This window comes from Filicampus tigris, chromosome 2 (genome assembly GCF_054856515.1).
Source record: "Filicampus tigris isolate MCC_2025a chromosome 2, RoL_Ftig_1.0, whole genome shotgun sequence".
In the NCBI taxonomy this organism is placed as follows: Eukaryota; Metazoa; Chordata; class Actinopteri; order Syngnathiformes; family Syngnathidae; genus Filicampus; species Filicampus tigris.
In genome coordinates, this window is record NC_141218.1 from 16,570,011 (window position 1) to 16,595,322 (window position 25,312).

Consider the following 25,312-nt stretch of genomic DNA (forward strand, 5'->3'; position numbering starts at 1 on the left):
AGCATAAATTCAGCGAATTTCCTGCCACACACATTCAGCCAATCACAGATGCAACCAGCAGGCAGCCGTGTTATTTGAACTAACACGGAAATAGCTCCGTTGTTGACAGACACATTGAACTTTTGCTGGATACAAGATATAATGCGGTATAATTCTCGCGGCGCAATTACATAAAAGAGTCAATACAAACAGCTTCGAGAATGTGCTTACTACATCACACGCGGCAGGTAAAAAGTGGACAAACAAAAGCACAAAATAATCATTGTTGACTGGGGGCACCGGGACTTGTACAGCACAGCCAGCTTCCAATGCGAGCCAAAAAGGAGCATCTGCAGGCTATTTGGCGTAGCTTGTAAGTAGCTGTATGGATTTGTTTACAGCTGTTGAACCAAGTTAGCAATAGATTTTGCAAAAGCCCCAGCCAGCTGAATGACTGGCAATGCTCATGCATTTTTTTCATTAATGTCAGCGAAGGAGCTTTACATGTTATATTTAATGACTAACAGTGTTTTTTTTTTTCTTTAGAATTTGGGGGTTTCAATTGGTGGTCGACTGGTTAGCACGGCCGCCTCACAGTTCAGAGGTCGTGGGTTCGATCCCGGCTCCGGTCTCCCTGTGTGGAGTTTGCATGTTCTCCCCGTGCCTGCGTGGGTTTTCTCTGGGTACTCCGGTTTCCTCCCACATTCCAAAAACATGCATGGTAAGTTGATTGGATACTCTAAATTGCCCCTAGATGTGATTGTGAGTGCGGATGTTTGTCTCTGTGTGCCCTGCGATTGTCTGGCAACCAATTCAGGGTGTTCCCCGCCTACTGCCCAAAGACAGCCAGGATAGGCTGCAGCAGGCCCCGCGACCCTTGTGAGGATAAGCGGTACAGATAATGGATGGATGGATGGGTTTCAATTATTATTTATTCCTATGCATTTTTGCTATGGCGGGAGACAACTATAGAGTAAATATATATATACATTTTTTTAAATAGATATATTGCTCCATATTCTAATCGAACCGCTGATTGGGTATCATTCTTTTCAAACCTTCTGATCGCTGATCGACTCCAAAAACCCTGATCGCATTTTAATGGTTGTTTACAATTACTTTAAAGATACCTGTACACTTTTGACGATGACGAGAAATTCACCTGCGGGAACAATTAGTCGGAGATTGACTAAGCTTTCATAACGGATTTTGTTCAACCTAGGTCCACTTTAAATTAATACTAAATGGGAGGAGTTTTAGTAAAATGTTTGCATCTTCCTGAATCTTGACAATTTTTACGTTTGTGTCATCTTTGCAAGTATGGCTAAACTCTTGACAAAGACAGGTTATGTGGTAAACTAGAGAAATGGGTGACGCATGATCCCCACATCCTGCTGGAAGTGAATCTGGAAATGTTAGCCGCATTCCTATGGATGCCTTAATTAACACATTAATTCACTGGGGTGTTGGGAACTTCCGGAGTTGCACTAGATGTGTCTAAAAGCATGTCCTTATGTAACATGACAGCTCCAGACATTCAGTGGCCCCCGCTACTGAAATACAATGTGCGCAGCCAGGCGTTGAAAAGAAAAGGGGAACAATCCTTTATTAGACCCACAGGAAATTCAATAAGGTTCCATCTGAATCTGAACTTTATTCTTTCTGTTCATTGCTCGAAATGCATTTAGCACTTTGAGTGGTTTTCTGCTTCTGGAGTACGGAACAGCAGACTTTTCTTGAATGTTGTTTTAGGCCTCTGTGTCAGTGGGAGATGTGCTAAAAATGGCCCATCAATGCATTTAAGCCAGATGCATGCATGGACAGTGTTCTTCCTCCATCTGTTCTATTGTCTCAGTGTTCTGTGAGCTGAGGAGCGGATGCCCCACTGATGGAGAAGCAGGAAATACTCTCAGCCTAGAACAACAGTCAACTTCTTCTAGCCTTGTGCAAAATGGCTGCAGATGTTAGTACAAAATCCAAGCTCATTCATGTAAAGTCACAACATACAGTAGATTTTTTTCCCCCTATGTATTGTATAAGATTAACCAAACTATTCTTACCGGATGCCACCTGTTATTTTTTATTGTATAAATGAAATGCATAAATTATGTAAAGTAACATCAATATTTCAAATGCCATCATTTAAAAATGTTTTAAAACAATTAACATTTTTAAGATATTGATAAAATTATCTAAAACGCCATTCAAATCCCCACAATTTTCATTGTGAACTCAATAAATTTCACAATAAGAATTCCAAACAGGTCAAGCTTTTCTTCCTTCTTTTTTTTAAACTCCAAAGTGCTTCTACAATCACATGCTTAATGCAGCGGAAATTACATGAATCTGCTGTTGTCACTAATCGCAGCTCTGAGTGGTGTCCGATCTCTTGGCAAAAGAAGAGGAAAATCCAGTACATGTCAAGCCTTTTTTTTTTTGGACTCCAAATAACTGGCATGCTTAACACACAAGCCAGGAATAACTCTTCTGGGGAAACATTAACATTTACAAGGTTATGCTATGCATTTTTAATCTGCATTTCAGAACAGAAAAGCACATTTTGCCTTTAATAAGACATTTTAGAACAGAAGAGCACATTTTGTCTTTAATAAGACAGTAGGAATTAAAATTACAATAAGTGGGCTGGATGCTTGCTTTATGTTGATGTACTCATACCAACAACATAATGCGTGTTTTGTGAAACTAACATTAAAAAGATGGATGTGTGTTCAACTGCAGCATTACAATTTTAGCAGAGTTATAAAATATATCCAGCCATATATGTTGGAAACATGATGAAAACTTGACATATGAAACGGCACAGCTAAGAAGTTCCCAATTAGGCCTGTTAACATCATTAGAATTTATGACACAAAACGAAATGGCTTTGCAGGCAATTCAAGGCTTGTCAGAATTTTGCCCTCCGGCTCCCAATTGTTAACCTCCAAATGGCTTCACTTGAAGTTTCAGGAGAAGAAACCAATCCAAAATCTCATTACGCTAACTTGAGCAGTTTGGGTAAATTGCTGAGGAGAGCAATTCAAAACCTTTCAACTTCTAGTTGAATCTATAGAGGCCCTTTCCCACCAAAACACCCAGAGCTTTTAGTTTCTGGTACATTAGTCTTTAGCCCACCAATAAGTTTTCAGTGCCCCATTGTTATTCTGCATTCTCACAATAGTCTCTACAACAGAGGTGCAGGATTGTTATCAAGCTTCTGCAAGGCTTACTGTTGAGTTGGTCATTTGAATCAGCTGTCTTGGAGGAGGGAAACATGTAAAACAGGCTGGCTTTCGAGGACCGGACTTGGGATGACCAATGATGAAAATAAGGGGTGTAGCCAGACATTTTTCAGTGGGGTGGCCAGGTTGACAGAGCTGGGCATTTTACTAAAAATTCGCAGTCCGTTTATCGCCTTCCACAAACAGCCAGGGTACCCTTCCACCTTCCATTTATCCGCCATTTTGGCCGGACTAAATAGTAATCGTCTACAGGCCGGTCCGGTCTATCATTGTAAACGGGCTTCCGTTAGCGTCTCTGACTACCAACTTTGAGAAAAATAAATAAATAAATAAACAAACAAACTTTTAAGGTGGCAATGTAATTCCAACGGATTCTGAAAGCAGAGAAGTGGAGCTTTCTGTCAATACCACATATGGGGTGGAGGTCGCGAAAATAGACATAGACGGGAAAAAGGGGCTTCCGACTATGCTTAGTATGACTCTTTTTTTTAAATTTCCCATTTATGGGCGCCAAAATGGGCGTCCGTCACATAGGCGGTATGCCCATCTATGCAGGTTGACACACTTCACTGAGGGGTGGCCATGTATCTATGTGCATGTGTACATTTACATGCTCATAACCCCCCTCTGTAACTTAGAAGTCATTATTTATATTACCATCCACAGTCAGGGTTTCATGAAATAAAAGGCACGCGTGTCAAGAAAGTTGCTCAGCACACTCATAATCCATGCTGGATCCAGTCTAAGTAGGAAGCAATGTTTTGCCTATCTTACATTACTTGATAATGCCATTTTATTATCTGTTGCCTTGCTTTCGTTTACTATCCCATACTCTAGTTCCAGGCACTCACTTAGGCATGATAACATATTCTGATTTGTGAGACTATACTTACGTTATGAAGCAAACTGTACAGTAAATTTAGTGCAGTATAATGCGTAAGATTATCTAAACACGTCACCTGTACTTACATGATTTAATGAAGCTTAAGCCATGGTATAGTGTAATTCTGGAACAGACAAGACATTTATTTTGTTGCCTTTTTTGTGTAGAGTTTGCATGTTCTCCCCGTGCCTGTGTGGGTTTTCTCCGGGTTCTCCGGTTTCCTCCCACATTCCAAAACATGCATGGTAGGTTGATTGGACACTCTAAATTGCCCCTAGATGTGATCGTGAGTGCGGATGTTTGTTTGTCTCTGTTCCCTGCGATTGGCTGGCAACCAATTCAGGGTGTCCCCCGCCTACTGCCCGGAGACTGCTGGGAGGCTCCAGCACGCCCGCGACCCTTGTGAGGATAAGCGGAATAGATAATGGATGAATGCCTTTTTTTTGTTTATTGTGAAATCCAAACATTAGCAAATAAAATTGGACAGTTATAAGTTCAGTGGTGGTTTATTTCTTACTTCTTCTGGCTCCGATAAAGACAGTAGTCGGTCTAAAATTCCATCTGCCAAAATTCCTTGTGTAGACTCCAAAATTTCAATCTGCACAAACAACAACACCTGCACCTCATTGTCTGTCCACATGTGTGGTAGCTTTTTCGGAGTCCTTCATCTCATTGATTCAAAAATGTCAACTGAAAAAAGCACTGACAACAACAAAGTGCAGTATACCTTTCAAATGTGGTGGCTGAAACCTTTCAAATGTGGTGGCTGAAAAAAAATGTCATAGTCATCCAACCAGAAATGTTGTTGAGGGTTGCAGACCCAGCCTCAAACAAAAATGTTCCTGCAGAGCCTTTGGAAACTTCTGATTCCACAGCATGGTCTTTTCTTGTCCTCCAAAAGTTACGAGGGGGTTCCTGTGTTGTGAATACACAAGGGTCACAATTCCAGTGTCCAGTTCCTGGGGTGAAAAGGGGCGACGTACTGTATCTTTGTTTCTCCTCCTTTGTGTGTTCAATTTGCAAAGTTATGACTCAGATATCTCAAAATGCTAAGTCTTTTCGCAATTTTCATTCAAGAGGGCAAGTTTATCATTATACACACACAGTGATCTATAATGATATCCTCTAAGACACTCAAACTAGGTCACAGGTGTCCAAAGTCTGGCCGGTGGGCCATTTGTGGCCCGCTGTCCATTTTTTAGCATCATAATGAAAATAACATTTGACACGGCCGCAATAAGAACATAATAGAAGCAGTGGTATGTTAAATGTGTAAATGTTGCTAACTTAACAGCATTCTTGATAGACACAGTTAAAGGTTTTTTTTTTTTTTTAAATGACAAGGATCATTTTGTGTTTTGTTCAACTTTTTCTTTTGAATGTCAATACAGAAATGGCATTGTATTTCAGTTCATATTTTTATTGTTGCTTTGAATGAAAAGCACAATTTGTTTTAAATATTACTATATTATCATATCTGACCTGACCAACCTCAATAAATAGACCTCTGACTGAAAAATATTTGCCACCCTTTAAGATTTGTATTTGAGTACCCCACATCTATAGGCTTCACGCATAGAACAATACAACCAGCAGTCTTTGTTGACACATTGTAAAAAAGTGACTACAGTGGCGCCTAACATGATCGTGACCTTGACCAGAGGGAGCTTAGCGACCCAATGAGCATTTGGAGCCGTGACCTGAAATACTACTGCTATTATTAACCTTGTGTGGTCACTCGGTAGAAGCCAAGAAAGACATTCGGGCCTACTTGTGGTAATCCCTGGTTCAAAGACAGATTGTAATATGTCCCCCTAAATGAGAGAAGTTCAAGAGCAGCCAGCAGCTGTCATGTTCTATATTGACCATTGAGCATCTGCTCATTGAATGGCCAAGCATACAGTATAGCAGGCATCCCTAGATCCCATGTTACATAATAGCAGATGTCCTTCCTGTAGTTGGCATGGAGGTGCGGTATCCTCAATGCAAATTTTTACTGGTCAAATGTTGACAATTCTGTTTATACCCAGTTGCACAAATGTAGGCCTACCATAGAAGGCAGAAGCAGCAGATGATCTATGCTTGTTGTGCTTCGAGGCTTTTTGCCAGTAAATATACGTGTAATCAATTCAATGAATGATGCAACATCAATCATGTCATCATATAAAGTTAGATGTCAGACTCTTGTAACTAAAACACATGAAATAATGATTATAATGAATAAGTTATATTTTTAATATGATGGAAGAAAAGTATATTTCTTAGAATTAAATCATTATTTATATCATCATCATAATTAAGGTAATGATTACAAGTTTTAAAAACCTACAATCATAGCTCAGGTTCAGAAAACAGCTGAGCCGTGATTGGTCATAATCTGTGCCCTGAGGGTCTGTGATGTCATTTTCAGTCGGCAGAAGTGACAAAATGGCCTCCCCCTGAGGTGGCTTAAAATGGTTGGATTTGGCTGCTTAACTCATATTTCGTATTAATCATATTGCCTTGTTTCAATTAGTGGGCCTGCATAAAACATATTCTTGAAAAAATATGTCTGGGTTGACTTCCACTTTCAGGCTAATAATAACGCATGACTTTGAGGCATTCTCCACAGGCTGTCTGTGTTTTGTTGGCATGGATTCTACATGTGCTGACCCAACCAAAACATAGTGAGGGAAAACATTTTTCAGTTTATGTGCACCTGCCACACGACAGGCGTGCTTCTCGTGCACTGCAAGCCTCACATACCCGACGAATGCGCTGGTCGACTGCGCGCTGCACTGTGTGGCCTACGATCAATACTACTGTTTTAAAAACACCCAAAATCATCTGTTAAATATTCTTCGTTGGTGTTTTTCATGGGTTTTAGATATTTACCTAATGTAAATAAATGACTAAGGATATCGTGCTAGCAGTGTACTAAATTTATGCCAACTTGCACCCGTTTTTAGGCTCCAAAAAGGTGTTTTAAACAAATGACTAAAACACTCATTCATTTTCAGTGTTGTTTCAATGGCCCCGCAATTTTGTTGTTTTGTTTGCAGTCACATGAAAACATGAAAAGTTGACGTGATAAAGCCACACGATGGTTTGTATTATTGTTGGAATCTGACTTATGTCTTACTAATTTATGGTTGCGCCACACTTGTTTGGTAGAATTTTGTGAAATTGTAGTGAACCCTTAAAAGACTCCAAGTCAAATTGAAGTGGTTGAATAAACTGTCTTTCATATTAATTCGTAAGTCATTTGTCTTTATTTTATCGTAAGCCTAACCTATAAGGCTAAAACATGTATGTATAATAAATCCAATATTGATTATTGTGCTACAGACCAATTTATTGCTTAAGTAAAGAAAACAAAGCATGTGGGAAGAGGACCATGAAAAGATAATCGCATATCAAATCACAATCCCATGTTGAGAATTTTTTTAAAAAATCACAATTAGATTATTTTCAAAATTGTTCAGCCCTAATGTGGATGCCAAAGCAATGAAGTTAAGTCACAAAAACAACTGTAGTGTTTGTTTCTGTATGAAGGATAAACTGTACTGTACTATTGACCCCGTGGAGCGTATAAATCCGCATTTTAAAGTGTGTCACGTCAACTGTAAACACAGATTCAGTAATGTAGATTAATTTGCCTTGAAAGTAGACACCACCCTGAAAGATCTAAATAACTACGACATGAAATGTATTATGACACTTCTTCGTTGGTGGTTTCGCGTGCCTACAGTGTTTTTTCCCATATATAAATGTCACAAACGCTCAGAGCTTTGAGCTAAGGCATGTCTGCCACCTCACTGCTGATTACGATACATGCGTGGCGCGAGATAGCAGGTCCTGTTGACGTCTCCGGGGAAACCGTTCCTATGGAGCGCTTTGAAGCTGATGTCCTCCTCCTGTGTGCTGGACGACCGGATGGATGGATGGATGGACACGTTTCATGGAGTAGCGCTTCCGGCTCAATTATCCTAGTCTTCTGACCATATTATTATCACTGACGGGGGCATTCTGTTCACAGAAGCAAGCTTCAGCACACAAGGGGACAAAACCACTTGGATGTCTGCCTGTGTCTTTTTTTCCTACGAAAACTATGCATAATTGTTTCCCGTGGAGAAGTAGCTCTCATGACTGGTGACAACGTGCAGCCCTGCAGCAGCAGCACATGAGCCTAAAAGCACAGACGAGTGAGCAGCAAAGGCTTGCTTTGTTTTTCCGTGTGAGATAGCCTGCTTTTGGCTGACCCCGTTTGAAGTAGAACAACATGAACACGAGTGTCTTGAAAGGGGGCAGTTGGCGGGCAGAACATGTTTTTATCAAAAAAGGCGATTTGACTCATTTGGAGCTGCTATTTGGCAAAACGTGTCGGCTGAATCACTTGACTTCCAATACCACTTTGTTTTTTTTCTGCGGGGGATGATGTGCAACGATGAGCCTAAGAGTGTCTGCGACAATTCAAGTTAGATTAGGAAAATACACTTAGTGTGTGGAGAACGTAGCATTGCTCTGTAAATAATATGACATGTACAAACTTTTAACTTGGGATGTTCCCTTTTTTAATTTAAGAGAGGAAGGTTCCTCTCACGTGAGCTTGCAATTATTTTTTGTGTTGTTATTTTGCCTCAATTGTTTGACTGTAACAGGCTCCAGATCACCGGTGAGATTAGCGAGCTAAGAGGTATACAGAAAATGGTTGGATGGATCATATTTTGTCCACATGATGTTTGTTTTACATAGATGCTATTAGCAAAAGTGTTCAAGCCGAGGTCCCACAACACTCTTAAAACTGCAGAGTTAAAAGTAGCCCAAATTGGGTGAAATAGCTCGTTGGGACAAGATTTTGATCCAACAAGAGGTAAGAACTACCCTTACTGATGAGTTGAAGCCACCAAGTTACCAGGTTATCAGTGTAGTTGTTTTTAAATGTCATACTGATGTTACTACCAACGTTTATTACCAAGAAGAAGCAACTTCCTCCTGTCAGGGGGTGCCACAGCAAAGTTTCTTGCATGATGTTTGGCACAGTTTTTAGACCGTATGGTCGTCCTCAGCCATGTAGCCGCCACCAAGATTTTCTAGGAATGTTACGTTATATTTACTTCAACTTTCGCAAAACTGCTAGCTCTTCAGACCACCCACACCCAATCTTCAACACAATCTGCTTGGTCAAAATAGTTAACCCAACCATGGATAAAAGTAACCCAATCTGCTCCTAATCTACAGCTACCCCGCAAGTGGGTTAGGAAAACAACCCGGCATTTTTTATACTGTGCATATAGATATAGTACTTGCCACTTTATTAGATTTGTCATTTTTGGGAGTTTTCTGATTATATTCGAATAAAAAGACCCAAGCAACCTTATGGTCATTGTAACTGGGTGGTCCAAAACATTTGCACAGTGCTGTCAAGTTTCTTAACATTTTAACATAAAAGCTATATGTAGGAGGAGGTTTCACTATCCATGCAGTTGCTATCTGCTATCTGAAGGCTCACTCGGCGTATCAGCACCACATACCAGACATCAAAGATAGTCCATGATAGAAGGGAGTGAGCGAATGGGAACCTTGTAAACTGAGCTGATGAACAGGACATTTATTTGAGACGTTACAATGTACACTATGCGGCTCCACTGCTCTGGCAGGTAAACTGGCAAATGCAGAAACAGGTAACTTGTAGCCTCATTCAAGTTGTCATCAATGGGATCTAATTTAAACGTGTAGGCACCATAAGCGTTCTGTTGCGTAACACTTGTGCATGAGTCGGGGAATCAGTTTCAAAGATACTCTGCTCCCTGTTTGCTCATCTATACTGCTGAGTGCTTCCTCTCATCTGTGACCCTTTTCCTGTTCCCAACCAACGTCCAGAACCCTTCTCCAAACCATAACCCCTCAGCCCTCACTTTTATCTTAGTCGTTGTTTTCCTCTCCCTCTCCTTCAACTTGTTCCCACCTCCTTTCCATTCCTGAGATCTCTTCCCAACTCTCCCGGGGTCTCTTGTCATGACATTGGCGTGTGACACGTGTGAGAAACTTCTGCAGGGGCCCCCACTTTGGACAAGACACTGATATACTGAGAGTGCCGGGTGACGAGGCTATTTTAAGGGCTTGTAAATATGAGAACTTCCTGTCCGAAAGTCTATCTAACGTCTCAGGGGATGTTAAATGCAGACAGAGACCGAAGTTCTTGTTGATTTGCCCAAATCTTCTTGTTTTTATGATTTAACCTTTCAGGCTTGAACTTAAAAATAGACAGTGAAAGTTGTTCTCTCTCAAGCTGCCTGTGCCGGTAATTGTCCTCTGTCTGTATAATAGCATTTTTCCAGACACTTCCACATATTTAACCAGCTTAGATTCTGATCGCCTGTTTGCAAATGTGGACCAAGGTATCGAAAATAGAAATGAAAATGCTAAAAAAATAAAATTAAAAAAAAAGGGGAAGAAAACTAACTGATACATCTTACATTTATAAAACTAACTATAATTATAGCTAAATTTGTTTGATTTGTTATTTGTTTTCACGATTTTCAATTAATGTCATACATTTTGGTTTTCGGGGTTCATTTTAAATGTATTTATTTCGGTATTGCTGTACATATGTACAGTTGAAGGTAGTTCAGTCATTTGAGAATTATAAAGACATAAAAAACGAGCTATAATGAAAACTGAAAATTATAACCCTGCTGTGGACAGAAGACAAAGAATGACAGTACAGCAATGCAATGGAGTAGAAACATAAGTGCAAGAGGTAGGAATTTAGTCAAATTTCCATGTGTGTAATAATGTTTACGTATGTTTATAATACGTATATACACTATATGTTAGGGGTGTGCATCGCTCTAATAAAAGGCAATTCAATGTGTATCTCGATACATGGCGTAAGACATGTTTTCGGTCCAAAAAAAAAAAAAATACTGTGCGTGGCATGCTTCACACATACATTCATATTACTCAAGTTACTATCATGCTGACTCTGTAACTGCCACGTACCACTCTTAGCTGTGTTGCACCATGCAATCACAAACCGATCTAAGAAGCCTTTGACAACAATACATGAAGCAGACATGATGATGGAGACTTGCGCAGCAAGGCAATTTAACACTGTAATCCCTCAAGACTCAGGTCAGCCATTCATATTGAGATTATGAAAGAGTGAGTTCTGACATGCAATCTACACAAAGACATAATAGCTAGCTCTAAATCTTGGTGAAAGCCCTCTTGTTCTGCACAAATGTTCCACATCGTCTGACATCACCTGTTGCTCGAGGCCACATACGCAGCCAGTGAAGAAAAGAATAAACAGCGCTGTTTTTCTATGATGTCACAGAATGGTCCATGTGTACTGTCAGTGAACAATCCAGGATATTCGAACCTGCAATCATCTCCTGAACCCAAACGTATTCTGGCCAAGGCCACGCTGTCCAGCACATGGCTTCCCTGGCAGACGAAGCAACACAGTAGAACAGCACAGCCTTGTGGTGCATAGTGGTACACAACACACGCAAACGAGATCTTATCACATGAAGATGCCTTGAATAGGCCTTATTCTTATCACTATAAAAAAGAGCATTCAAGCATCCCATTGGAAATCGCACCAGGCCATTAAATCAATACAGAATCACATGATTTGAGATGAGTTACTTCAGAAAATCAATATCCTTGTCTAATGGTTAAATATGTAAAAGGAAAAACGATGGACATGGTGATGGTTGGCGTCATTAATGCATTCCATTCAGGGGTGTCCAAACTGTTACCTCCGAGGGCCACATAAAGAAAAATCAAAGGATGTAAGGGCCACTTAAACATACTTAAATTTTAGTTTATTAAACACGCTAAAAACAATACATCAAGCAATTATATATTGTTTTTGTAAGGTAGGCCAGGTATGGGCAACTTAAAAGCTGGAGGGGGCCACAATTTTTCATCAGTGCTACTAGGGGAGCCACTTGGGACCACACATTTCCAAACCGGCTTTATATAAAAATGCTTGTTTAAATATGGACAAAATATGTGCAAAATGCACACTCTTAATACATTTCATTTTTGATAATATATTTTTCAATGCATGCATAAATGATCCACTATCCTAATCCAACAACAAAAGGTTTGTTGCAAACAACAACAAAAAACACGTGATGTCATTTTTATTTCCAGCGCAAAGGGCTCTTTTGCATCGAAAAGATCCATTCAAGGATGGCACAAAACTGTTGAACAAGAAACCAACATTACGTGCAAGAACTCATTTTAAACGCTTTTTCACAAAGATAAACTCATTCAAGAGTGCAATATTATTAAGGTTTTGTCCATGTGGCAGTATAAAACCCAGTGTAAGCGCAAATCTGCAAATCATCACCTTGCGATTCACATATATTTTTTTCAATATTATTTCCTATTTTTTGACTCCCCCATTTTTTCAAGGATGTAGTTTCCCTCCATTCCCCAGTTTTTAATAGAAAACATTGAATAATCATCAGTGTTTTTTTAAATGACTTTTTGGGGGGTTGTAAAAAAAAAAATATATATATATATATATATATATATATATATATTATTTCCCCCCTTTTTTTTTAATTAACCAAGGGGGCACTCAGAATGTGGCATTCGGAACGGGAAATGTAGATAAATATTGAATCTAAAGTACAGGAAGAGCCTCCACAGATTTTACTGTCAAGACATTGTGCATTGTGTGTTGTTTATTCTTCTATGTTTTCGTTTGGCCTCTATTCTGTCTCTCGTCTTCCGTCTTGTTCCCATCGCCCTGGCCTGCTGGGGCCTGGGAAAACCATGACTTCATCTTTGTCGACACAACATACTCCAGCCGACCGCAGCTGAGGGACAGGCATTTCCTGTCTGTCCTCAACTAATAATAACAATGTTTAATTGCGATACCGCTGGTACTCTTCAGAACATGGCCAGGATTAGATACAAATTGAATAAAAACAATGGTGGCAAAAATTCCCAGCTCACTGTAAAACTGATGCAAAAATAATTTGATTGGCATCATCATTTTCTGGGAAGCCAAAATATTTACGTCATGCTACACGATTTTTGTAATGAAACTGTTGGAAAGTTTTTTGTTTTGTTATTGAAAATGAATAAAGTATAATTATAACATATTAGTTAAAAAGAAGAAGTGGAAGAAAAGCCACATACAGTGGCTATAGGTTTACACAGCCCTGTTCCAATGTCTGATTTTTGTGACAAAAAGGTGACCAAGACAAGTGCGTTAAAGAATTATCCACCATTAATGTGAACTATAATCAGTATTACTTAATTGAAAAAAAATCAAAAGGTAAAGTAAAATTAAACAACTGATAATGTAGTTGCACAAGTGTGCACACCCTTTTATGACTGGAGATGTGGCTGTGTTTTGAATAAGCCAATCACATTTCAAGTTCATGTCAAATGGAAGTCAGCACACACCTGCCACTTTTGTTAAGTGTCTCCGATGAACACTAGATAAGGTTCAGATAGTGTAGTAGGCTTTTCCTGACCTTTTCATTGTTTCATTATCACATTTCATACAAGCTAGGTGTGTGCTGACTTCCATTTAACAGGAGTTTGAAAGTGGTTGGTTCATTCTGAATGCACCCACACCCCCAGGTAGAATTGTGCAACCAGTTCTCTCAATTGTTTATTTTTAAATTCTCTTTCTCTCTCGCTCTGTCTCTCTGTCTCTCTCTCTCTCTCTCTCTCTCTCTCTCTCTCTCTCTCTCTCTCTCTCTCTTTCTCTCTCTCTCTCTCTCTCTCTCTCTCTCTCTCTCTCTCTCTCTCTCTCTCTCTTTTGGTTTGTTAACCATGTTGTACTTCACATTAGAGGTGGAATTTATCCTGGTTTCATCTTGTAAATCACCCAAAAAGTACCATTTAAACAGGCATGTCTAGACTTTTTATTTATATATACATTTAATAAGAAACTGTGTGTTTGTTTGTTTGTTTGTTTGTTTGTTTGTTTGTTTGTTTGTTTGTTTGTTTTTAGAGAAAGGGATATTTAGTACGCCATGTGTAATCCACTCTGAATAGTTTAGTGAAATTTTAGGCTAAGGCACTAAAGGTTACATATTTATTATGAACAATTCTTTAGAAATTAACTTAATAATACTGTCATTACAAAAAAAACATACTTATAGTAATGACAATATATATATATATATATATATATATATATATATATATATATATATATATATATATATATATATATATATATATATATGCTATAGGGGTGTGCAAGTGTGTGTTTCAGTGTGTGTATGAATATGCACAATATATCCAGTACATTATATGCAAAGGAAAGCTATTATCTGCATTCATTTAGGTTGCGAAGTCAAATCAAAGCTCACATACAAGTAGACAAAACTGACTCACCATCTTCACTGCGTCTCTGCTCCTTTCTCCTCTTAGAAAACGACAATAGACTGATAAGCTGAAAAATTGAAGGCTGTTTCTTTCCCATCTTGTGTCTCATTCAGAATTCTCCCACCAAATGTTTGAAGGCAAGTTTCCTCTGCTAGTCTGCTCATGAGAAGTGTGGATTTAGTACTATTATTCCGCCCTACTACCAAATCCCGCTTGAAATTTGAAGGTATGTAAACATGTGCATGTGGTCTCTGTTATCTCGGTGTTCTGGCCAATGAAATCCAACCTCAGAGGTTAAGTCGGCACGTGTGCGTCCGTGTGGGTGTGTTACTGGGTGTGTGTGGACCGTTAAAAAAGACATGACATGACTGGCTTCTTTTATTGTTGGATGTGTTCTTGTATTTTGCAAATCTATGCTTCAGTGGTGCAGTATTCAACTTGGATGTTTCATTAAAGTGATATAACAAATTTCTTTCACTTCAAAACTGTCGGATGAAGTAGTTAACAAAAATATGTAATATATAGTACATTACACATACCGGTATATCATTGTTCACTGTTGCATTTATTGGCGGTACAAAGCCCTGCAGTGTTTTAGTTCCACATCATCATTTACTGTATAGTATAATGAATAGCAGTACCAATAGTTTGTGAAAAACAAAGCTGTGCACATCCTGTAAACTGTCAAATTAAAAAGAAGCGTGAGCTACATTGACACGTTCAGGGTTTGCTTTCCTTGTATGATGTCATTCATTTGATTTGATAGTAAGGAAATTATTGGTAGCCACTACTGTATACGATTGGCTCAGGTGGCATTCCTGTTGTTTAGAGCAGTGTTACTTATTAACATCTGGATCAACGGTCAGCAACAGTTTGAACAGATTCAAACAGGTTTGACCAATAGGAGCCTTCGGTTCATCAAGGTTATTTTCATTCACTAATATTTGCTCAACTTGAATTCAAATGTGATAAAAGTCGGCAGTTCATGTGAATCACCTTTGTAAAAAAAAAAAAAAAAAATCATTCACTGAATGTAGCCCTTTATAGCACAAGGAATTAAATACTAAAGCAGTGTTCACACATCTTAAACGATTTGTAAAATATGAGAGCCCGGACATAACAAGGGAAAGAATACCCTTATGCATTCTTATGGCTTTTATAGCGTGCGGTGTCCTTAACCAACCCAGCAAACTACACACATAAAGCTATCTCCAATGACAAGTTGAAGTCCTCTCCTTCAAACCAGATGTCTTTTGTAATACCAAGACTATCCTGTAAGAGGCACCATGGTGCCACAGGGCATCTACACTGCCAAAGAATACAAGTTGTAGAAGAAGCTAGGCTAATTGTTAACTTGTTTGGAAACTAAACTAGTAAACTAAATTTGCAGTTATAAACGCTTCTGGTGATGTTTATTACTGCAGAGAATGACTTGTGAGAGACATACAAACGAGTGATTGCTCCTCTCTCTCTCTCTCTCTCTCTCTCTCTCTCTCTCGCTCTCTCTCTCGCTTTCTCTCTCTCTCTCTCTCTCTCTCTCTCTGTCTCTCTCTCTCTCTCTCTCTCTCTCTCGTATGTACAAATAATAATGACAATGATATTGGATATCCACTGGAGAGTGGAAAGAGGAAAGGAGGAGGGCTGGCTGTGTTTGTGATGCAATGCACCATACCTTCCAGGAGATGGCGCTCACAACACAAAAAGTGTGTGTGCTCGTGTCTGCGCGTGCGTACGTGTGCGTGCTCGTGTGTGCGCGTGCGTGCGCGTGTGTACGCGAGTGTGCTCGCACCCCCGTGTGTGTGTTTTCCAATCATCATGTTGCCATCATAGCTAGATAACCACTTACCTGACTCACTAGTCACAACATTAGTCACCTACATGCTCGTTTTTGAGGAAATGTAACCGGCACCTTTTCCAGACAATGGTCAAAACTCAAAAGTGCTTGACGAGGGAAATAGCAAGCACAATTCTCTCACGTGATGGAAAGTAGATTTTTATCTATAATTGTGATAGATAGATAGATGGATGGATGGATGGATGGATGGATGGATGGATGGATGGATGGATGGATGGATGGATGGATGGATGGATGGATGGATGGATAGATAGATAGATAGATAGATAGATAGATAGATAGATAGATAGATAGATAGATAGATAGATAGATAGATAGATAGATAGATTAAATAGGAATGCATCAGATAACCACAATGCTGTTACATCATTGTTGTTTTTTTGCAGAGTGGATCTGCAAATGAATAAATAAATAAATAAATAAAAATCCAATATTTAGGATCTCAGAGGGGATTCTTTTGTGGACCTTGTGGTAATGGTGCACAGAGCAGCATTCTAAATCATTTGAAATGTCAAGTCAAGTCAAATTTATTTATATAGTCCTTAATCACAGGAAAGTCTCAAAGGGCTTCACACATGCACCGGATCATATACACGACATCCCCTGATCTTAACCCCCAGGAGGGCAAGGAAAACTAAAAAAAAAAAAACATCTGTCGAAAAGTGAGAAACCTTGAGAAGGGACCACAGATGGGGGAATCCCTCTTCCAGGATGATCAGGCTGCAATGGATGCCGAGTGGGCAACATTGAACACACATTATAGTTCTATACAGTGTTTGTTAAAGTGATGTGAAAGTTAATCAAATGAATGCTGCAGGAAGATGACATAGATGAAGTCAGCAGGGGCCCAATGGTCAATGTAGAAATCTCCATAACAGCGCCTCCGAGGATGTGGTCAGCCTCCAATCTTGTAGCAGTCAATTGCTGTTGGATCGAAACAGCAACCTCCAATTCGGTCGTCATCACCTAATTCCCAAGCCTGGGAAAAGGGGGCAGAAAAAGAATAGAAACGGCAGTAAAGAGGCCAAAACAAACAGTTCAACTAAACGCAGAATCATACAAATAAGTCTTAAGTTGTGTTTTAAAAATTTCTACTGATGTCAGTATGATAGGAGATCAACACAAATGAGTATCTTCAAATGTGAGGTAAAATTTGTTCTATTAACTGTATTGTGTACATCACATTAGTCGGAACTGAACCCAATTCAGGCAAGCTAACCACTACAACATTATAGACCTAAATTCATCCATCCATTATCTGTACCGCTTCTCCTCACAAGGGTCGCGGGGCGTGCTGGAGCCTATCCCAGCTGTCTTTGGGCAGTAGGCGGGGGACACCCTGAACTGGTTGCCAGCCAATCGCAGGGCACACAGAGACAAACATCCGCACTCACAATCACACCTAGGGGCAATTTAGAGTGTCCAATCAACTTACCATGCATGTTTTTGGAATGTGGGAGGAAACCGGAGTGCCCGGTAGACCTAAATTGTCATGTAAAAATTGTCATCCATTAGGAAAAAAAAAACGTCACGGTGGTCGACTGGTTAGCACGTCCGCCTCACAGTTCAGAGGTCGTGGGTTCAATCCCGGCCCCGGCCTCCCTGTGTGGAGTTTGCATGTTCTCCCCGTGCCTGCGTGGGTTTTCTCCGGATACTCCGGTTTCCTCCCACCCCTAGGTGAGATTGTGAGTGCGAATGTTTGTTTGTCTCTGTGTGCCCTGTGATTGGCTGGCAACCAATTCAGGGTGTCCCCTGCCTACTGCCCGAAGACAGCTGGGATAGGCTCCAGCACGCCCCGCAACCCTTGTGAGGATAAGCGGTACAGATAATGGATGGATGGATAGGAAAAAAATCCTGAATTCTTCACAATGAGTTAAAACATACATAAATATAATACATAAAGTACGTAGTCAACTGAAGAGTTCATGAAAGTGTACATGAAAGTAACCTGTGTCATGCACAAAAATGTAGGATCCCAAGCATATAAGGTATAGAGTGGTCATTATGAAGTCTTTTCCAGTGTGCCATAATCAAGCAGAAGACTGTTTTCAGCTATGTGGGTGGCTTTAGTCAAAGAGGCCTTTTATCCACGCGGAGTGACATAATTCACAGTTTGGATTCAGGACGTCTGGTGCTTTCACTCAAACGTGTGAGGTGGAATTCATGCTTTTAAATGTATGGTGCCACTTTGAAATTACCGAAAAGGTCAGTGGACCAGAGGGTGTTATTATCTTGTGAAAGCTGTCAACACTGATTCAAGGATGAAAAAAAAATGAACAGATGAGCTCTCTCTTTGCTACCCGACTTACACTGGAACGTATTTAAAGATAAATGCAGTCATTGAATTCTTATGTTGAATTCATATAAACATTTCAAATATGCAGTCAAAACATGACTCCAAATTGATTTAGCCTGCAGCCTGTGATGTACATCTGCGCTCCTACGTATGTTTTGGGCCGTGACATCACAGTGCCGGCGGGTAGGCAGCGGCGAAGACGCCAGAGGATGCCAGACATTCCTTGAATGCCCCACACAGGATTTGACTGCTGCTTGTGAACACAACCCCTCAGCCTGCATAGCCAGTGGAAAAATACAAGCTTGTCTTCAGGGTCGCAGGGGCAAACAAGGCTCTCAGCGGGGTCTACGACTGGTTGGCCGCCTGTGTAATATCTGCTGGGTTCTGATTGATGTCATTGTTTTGTCATTTTGGTGCGCATTGTGAGACATAGCAGAGCTGCACATCTTCAAACATATATATACAATGGTAGAGTTGATGAATAGTGGAACAGTACGTGTGTATAAAGAGTTGACATAGTGTCTCTTCTTACATTACACACTGTTATAAAAACAAGTCAATGATGACACGTAATGTTGTGACGTTCCGCCGGGCTGTTCGTGTGTTGGGCTATCAACTTACAGATCTGGCCTTATCTCTGCCCTTGTCACGCAACTGTAGGTTGTCTGCTTTCGTTTGCTTTTGAATGTTGAGAAAAGAAAATGTTTATCATCAGTGGCAAAAGACGTCAGGAAATGTCCGATCTTTTACGCACAAAACCTGCTGCAATGTGCCGTTCGCATGCCTGTGTGCGCTACTGTCAGTCAAGATTGAAGGTTCAAGCTGCACAAACTTCCCATCCAGCAGCACCTCATCCTATCGGTTGTTCTTGTCGTATTTGCATAGCAGAACCTTGCATTTTAGGGCACATTTTAATGGTTCATGCTAGGGATGGGCGATTATGGGAAAAAAACAATGATCCTGATTATTTTGATTGATATTGAATTCACGATTAATAAACACAATGATTCAATGGTTTCATAACACAGTATTTACTCAACTACCTGAACTTTAACTATAACTTCAAATAACAATCAGAAAATAAATTAGTAACAAGTAGAACAAAAATATATAAAAAATAATAGCAATAAAAAAATACATCAAAATAATTAGGAGCAGTGTGGTGCATGCATTACAAAAAGAGGTAAACTTGAATAATATTCATGGATTTGGAAGAATATATGTTCATTATGCATTATCCGAGCCGCTTATCCTCACGAGGCTCACGGGCGTGCTGGAGCCTATCCCAGTCGTTGAATTTTTCATAGTTCATTAGCTCGTTTTTTTTTTTCAAAGTGATATTGTTGGACAATATTTGAAAAGACACAAAGTATTCCTACCCATATGTAATGTTTGTCTATACTCTACCCACCTCTGAATATATAGTAGCTTATTATGTTGAAAGGAACTAGTCATGTAAAGAATAATAATATTACATTTTGGTAGGGCAAGTGTGTGTGTTTACGTGCATGTGTGTGAACATATGAGTGGGTTACAACAAGCAGGAAGCCTTCCTGTTCCAGTTGTAATCTTCTTACAGATTTACTGCAGGTGAGTATTTTGCCATGACATCAATGTGTGGACTAAATCTTCTTGGTCAAGATATCCCATGTGTGTCCTCACCTCAGTGTATGAGAGATTTAATCCAGTTTTAAGGTCGAGTGAGGTCAGCAAATTGGAACTAATCATGAGTCATGGCAATTGTTCAGAGGAAAATCAATTTGTTTATATAGCAATGGCTAAAAAAGAAATGCAAGAATTTTATAAATTGGTCTCAAAGTGCACATTTTGGAAAACAATCATTTCTGTACAAATGCTAAAAATGGTCATCTGTGAAAATGAAGAACATGCTTATTAAGTGTTCAGTCTCGACGTGTGTGAGTATGTTACTAAAAACTACAATGGCAGCCTCTGTGCTATTGTAGAACAATTATCACACATAATTCCAGCTAGCAAAAGCTAAAACTTTCTCTGATAGCACCATTATTAAACAAACACTTCCAGGTATCTTGACCAAGTCAGAGCAATGAGCTAATTGGCTTCAATGATGAGTTTAATTCTCACTGGCCAATATGATGTTGGGTAATTTGCTTTGAAGAGAGAAGAATTAACATTTGAACAGTTAAATTGATACACAAATAGAAATTCAGACATAGTTACTATGGTCATTTATAGCAGATGTGAAATGGATAGTGTGCTAACATTAGCAAGCACGTTAACCTTTCTATTTTGCTAAATTAGTCAAAGATAAACCAACCAAACATTTCATGTGTATTGTACTTATGAGAAAATGTGTGTTTCAGTTCCAATAGCCAATCTTGCTATCATCTCAGTGCACTATTTACCACATCCACGACATGTATCCTCCTCACCCATAGGTTTCGCCGGATTAAGGAAATTGAGAAAAAAAATGTGGTTATTTTATTTTATTTTTTAAGTCAATCATATTTCTGCCAACCAGAAGTATCCTGGCGCACAAACGTTGATGGTATGTCCTACGTGACATTTCCCTTTACTACAATTCCACAGGGACACAAGGACATCGGCAGCGAACCATTAGCGTGCCATGCATGATATTTCTGTCATTGTTTCTATGTAAACGCAACGGGTACTGTTTTGACAACATCATCTGTACTGAAACTTCTTAAACACCTTCCTGTTGGGACACAGTAGAATTATAGTTGATGATATCATACATAACCATAATTACGTAATAGTCCCTGCCTTTGGTAATAATTCTTTTTAGTTTTATGGATATCTTGTTTGTCATAAAACATCATAAAATAGTACATCGATCACGTCAAGTTTAACTGGTCATGACAATTTAACGGAAGATGTTTTGCTCCCATAAAGAGGTGATGGTACGTGCTGTGACGTGTCTCAGTCTTTAGCTTGTTTGGTACTTAAAAAGCATCAAAGCTGAGATGTTTTACGTGAAGCAGTAGGCATTCGCCACCCGACCGGCCGGCTTGTCATCACGCTAACGCGTTCCGCCTGCTCCGCTTTGCAGTAATCACATAAAACTTTATTTTTGTTCTGTTTAAGTTTAAATAAACTCCAAACCTTGCGCATATTTGTATTCAGCAACAAAGGTCCATGCGGTAAACATGGAAGTAGCCAACCAATTTTTGTGGTCGACCTAGCCGAGTTAGTTTTTTTTCCCCAGCCCAAGATAAAAATGAACACATTCACTGCTTCCAGACGAGATGTCTTGACACTCATATTTTTGCTAGTCCAACGTCAATTATTTTCAATTGAGATGGCAGGCCTTGGCCCTTGACTTTGACCCGAGTTGTGCGAAAGTATTCTCAGGGGCTGTTCACAGGAGACTCTTGAAAAACGTGTCGCCAAAGGCATTCATTTACATGACAACTGCATTTGGAGCCTGAAATCACAAATGCTTAAAAAACAGTCTCAAAGCGGAAGAAAACTGTCATCTATGTTAAGGGTCAACATGCGCATGTTCAATTGTTATGGCATGTAATGGCTGCCCTGCGATTGGCTGGCAACCAATTCAGGGTGTGCCCCGCCTACTGGCCAAAGACAGCTGGGATAGGCTCCAGCACGCCCGTGACCCTTGTGACGATAAGCGGTATGGATAATGGATGGACATGTAATGGCAGGACACAGATGTGATGGAGTATTTGTGAAAAGCATTAGGACTGTCGTGACTTATGCTTCTGGATAAGCCTTCTATTTCTTTTCTTGTACCTGGACTGGTATTGCTTTACCAAGTGTATTGTAGTTAGACACTTGCTTTCAGGACAAAATGAAATGTTAAAAAAAAAGCATCAAGTTGAACATTCTGAATTAAACAATAGACAAAATTATGCCTTTCCAAAGCAATTGCACAAATTAATTTGACAGCCCTCTGTTTTGTAATCCTGAAGCATACTTTAGCTACACCAATTGAAAATAATAATAAATTGTCAATCCACAGCAGCCATGCATAAAGAACACAAACCTTTTGAGTTTTCAAGCTTTATGAGAAGTAACAATTATCTACTGGACTGAACTCTGTAGGAGCACACATCCAGCGTCACTCCACTTTTGTTTCTTGGAATCCATGAAAGTTAATAAAGTTAGTTTCGAGTCAATGTATCACAGAAGAGCGACAAATTAACTTTAAGTTAGTCTGTTTTTGTTTCCATGCTTGCTTTGTTGTGTTTCTCATTAAACTGTATGTGTGGATGTAATAGTTGGTTGTTAATCTTCCAAAAATGATTTACTACACCCTAGTTTAAAAAAAATCACACATTCATTATTTTCAGTGCAGCATGTCCACTATTTTGCTCTAGAAGGACACTGTAGTCCTGCTTCTTTTGACAGCTCTTTTCCTAAATGACATGAATCAATTATTATTATCCATCCATTATCTGAACCGCTTGTCCTCTGAGAAAAAATATATATATTTACGTTCACTGTTAAATTTGACAAAACAATAATTTAATCTGTGTCTAAATATGTTTAAAAGACAATCAAGTCTGTACACAACAAATGGAATTGAGTTGCAAAATTTACCATTTTTAAAAATGTGGTTTTTATTTCATTTTGGAAAAGACCTCTCCATAGTATACGTAAATGCCGATGATTTGGATGACTTCATGTTATAAATTCTCATGAGAACATGATGATCCCAACAATCCCATTTCATGTAAAACCCTCCAGGCCGTGTGCCACATCCACATAACATCAGTGAGCAACAACGTGACTAATTTCCTGTGGTAAATATTATTACATTGCAAATTATGTCATGTGATTTGTTTTACCATGACTATTCCATGCATCAACTGCTTTGTGTGATTTTAAGAAACAACCCAGAAATAATTTACTACTTGATGATGGTAAAAGCAAGCGGTCGCATTAGCTCACTTCCTGTCATGGCAGTGGGGTCTGACACATTTCAAAGCACTTCTTTTGCATGCTGTTAATTAAAATGGCTTTGAAGTTGAGTCAGAGTCTCATGTCACTAAATGCAACTACCACTTTGCAACACTGAAAGTGGCAAATGTCATTACGGCGCCTGGCTGAAAAGACAACACAACCGAGGAGACACATCAGAAACAAAGCGTAGTTTGCCTCTTGATGTGACTGCCAGGATTCGACAACACCTTGACACTTTGTCAGCCCACATTCAGCCCGCATAGACGTCAATGCTTTAATCTCAGACAGAGGCTTTTTTTTTTTTTTTTAAACTCGCCTAACGACGTTCACACGCATACAGAAAAACAAATGCACAGGAAGTTCAAGGGACACAAAAGGTGGGTGGGCTGGTAGATGTTGGACAGGGGGTGTTGAGCCTATGTCGCCCATGTCTGAGGGAACTGGTGAGGTCATGGATGAGCATTTCCCACAAAGGCGTCAACACTACTGATGGTCTGTCTCAAAGAGTGGTTACATGGCGGGGTTTCGGACTTGTTTATACAAGATTGTTTTTCAAAATAAAAACGTTTTTCACCCCTCGTTTACAAAAAAGTGCTGTTGTGATGAGCAATAACATTTAGAGGACAAGTGGTTGTACTAGGCGTATTATTGAACATTTTGTTGATTTGATCCCAAATGTGGACATATGGGCGCCCTATCCTGGTAAAATTAGATACTTAAGACCAGAGTTGGGCATTTTACTAAAGTTTGCCGGTCCCTCATTCGTCATCCGTCAGCAGCCTGGGTACCATCATCCATCATTCCGTCTATTTTTCAAGGCGGACCAAACTGTAATCGTCTGGCCATCATGTTATTTTAACGGTGCTTCCGTCAGTAAATATCAAAGGTCCGCCAGTACGTCTATCGTCAATCCGGAGAAAAAAAAAGGTGGTTCAAGAGATGAAAATGTATCCATCCATTTTCCATCCATCGGAACCGATTTGATTAAAAGGTTTTGCTTACCCCAAATTACAATAAATGAATATTTTCTTTCTTCAAATGTGTCTTCTTCATCTTCTTCTTCTGTCTTTTAGCGGTTGGCAAACAACTTTTGATTCATTACTGCCACCTTGTGAAATGGCGTGTGTGCCTGAAAAATACCGTTTCACAACCTCCTAACCCCACTCTTTCCAAAAGTAAAAATAGAAATGTAAAACATAACTCACAAGAACTTGTGTGTAAGCCTGCCTCTGTATTTAAACTAGTACAACTTTTATTACTTCTCAGTCAGCCTGAGTAACTCATGATTCTCTCTTTGGTGCATACCACCACCTGCTATACATATACAGTCAATGCAGTCTGGGTCGCTTTTCCTTCTCTCTTCAGCACAAACGAACATCCGTCAATTATGGACTGTGATCCTGTGGACTGTGATGACTGTGTATCCACTTCCGTCTATGCTTAGTCCATCTTTTTTTTTTCAAGTTTCCCGTCTATCGTCAGTCAGCAAAGTCAGCAAAACGGGTGTCCGTCATTGATGGATAGATGGACCGGTCCGTCTGTCAGACGGAATGCCCACCTCTGCTTAAGCCCATACAGTGCGTGATCACTGCTTTGCCTCACAGTGCTCATGAAGAAAGCCAATGAACATATGCGGCATTTGAAAAATTTTGGTTGACATTATTTGAGGCAGCCTGTTTTGAATAAGAACTATCTTTAAGCCATCTTACAACTGAGTTGTATATAACAAATATACTACAATGGATTGGGAAAATAACGTTTAAACCACTGTAACAACATGC

The 25,312-nt window shown here is 39.6% G+C and overlaps 1 protein-coding gene and 1 long non-coding RNA gene across 3 annotated transcripts in view; both read right to left on the reverse strand.

The window, feature by feature from the left end:
- Positions 1-14,620, reverse strand: part of neurl1b (neuralized E3 ubiquitin protein ligase 1B) — a 41,631-nt gene extending 27,011 nt beyond the window's left edge. The window contains exon 1 of the mRNA XM_086020838.1: positions 14,467-14,620. Coding sequence (XP_085876964.1) covers positions 14,467-14,566 — 100 coding nt within the window. The 5' untranslated portion in view covers positions 14,567-14,620. The remainder of the gene's footprint in view (positions 1-14,466) is intronic.
- Positions 14,621-16,823: 2,203 nt separating this feature from the next.
- Positions 16,824-18,348, reverse strand: LOC147151606 (uncharacterized). Of its 2 annotated transcripts, none has more exons than XR_015085699.1 (2): positions 18,261-18,348; positions 16,824-17,291 (listed from the first exon to the last, which is right to left on the reverse strand). It is a non-coding gene; the product is annotated as an uncharacterized LOC147151606 (long non-coding RNA). The 2 variants fall into 2 exon arrangements; XR_015085698.1 differs by lacking the exon at positions 18,261-18,348 and adding an exon at positions 17,748-17,989.
- Positions 18,349-25,312: the final 6,964 nt, after the last annotated feature.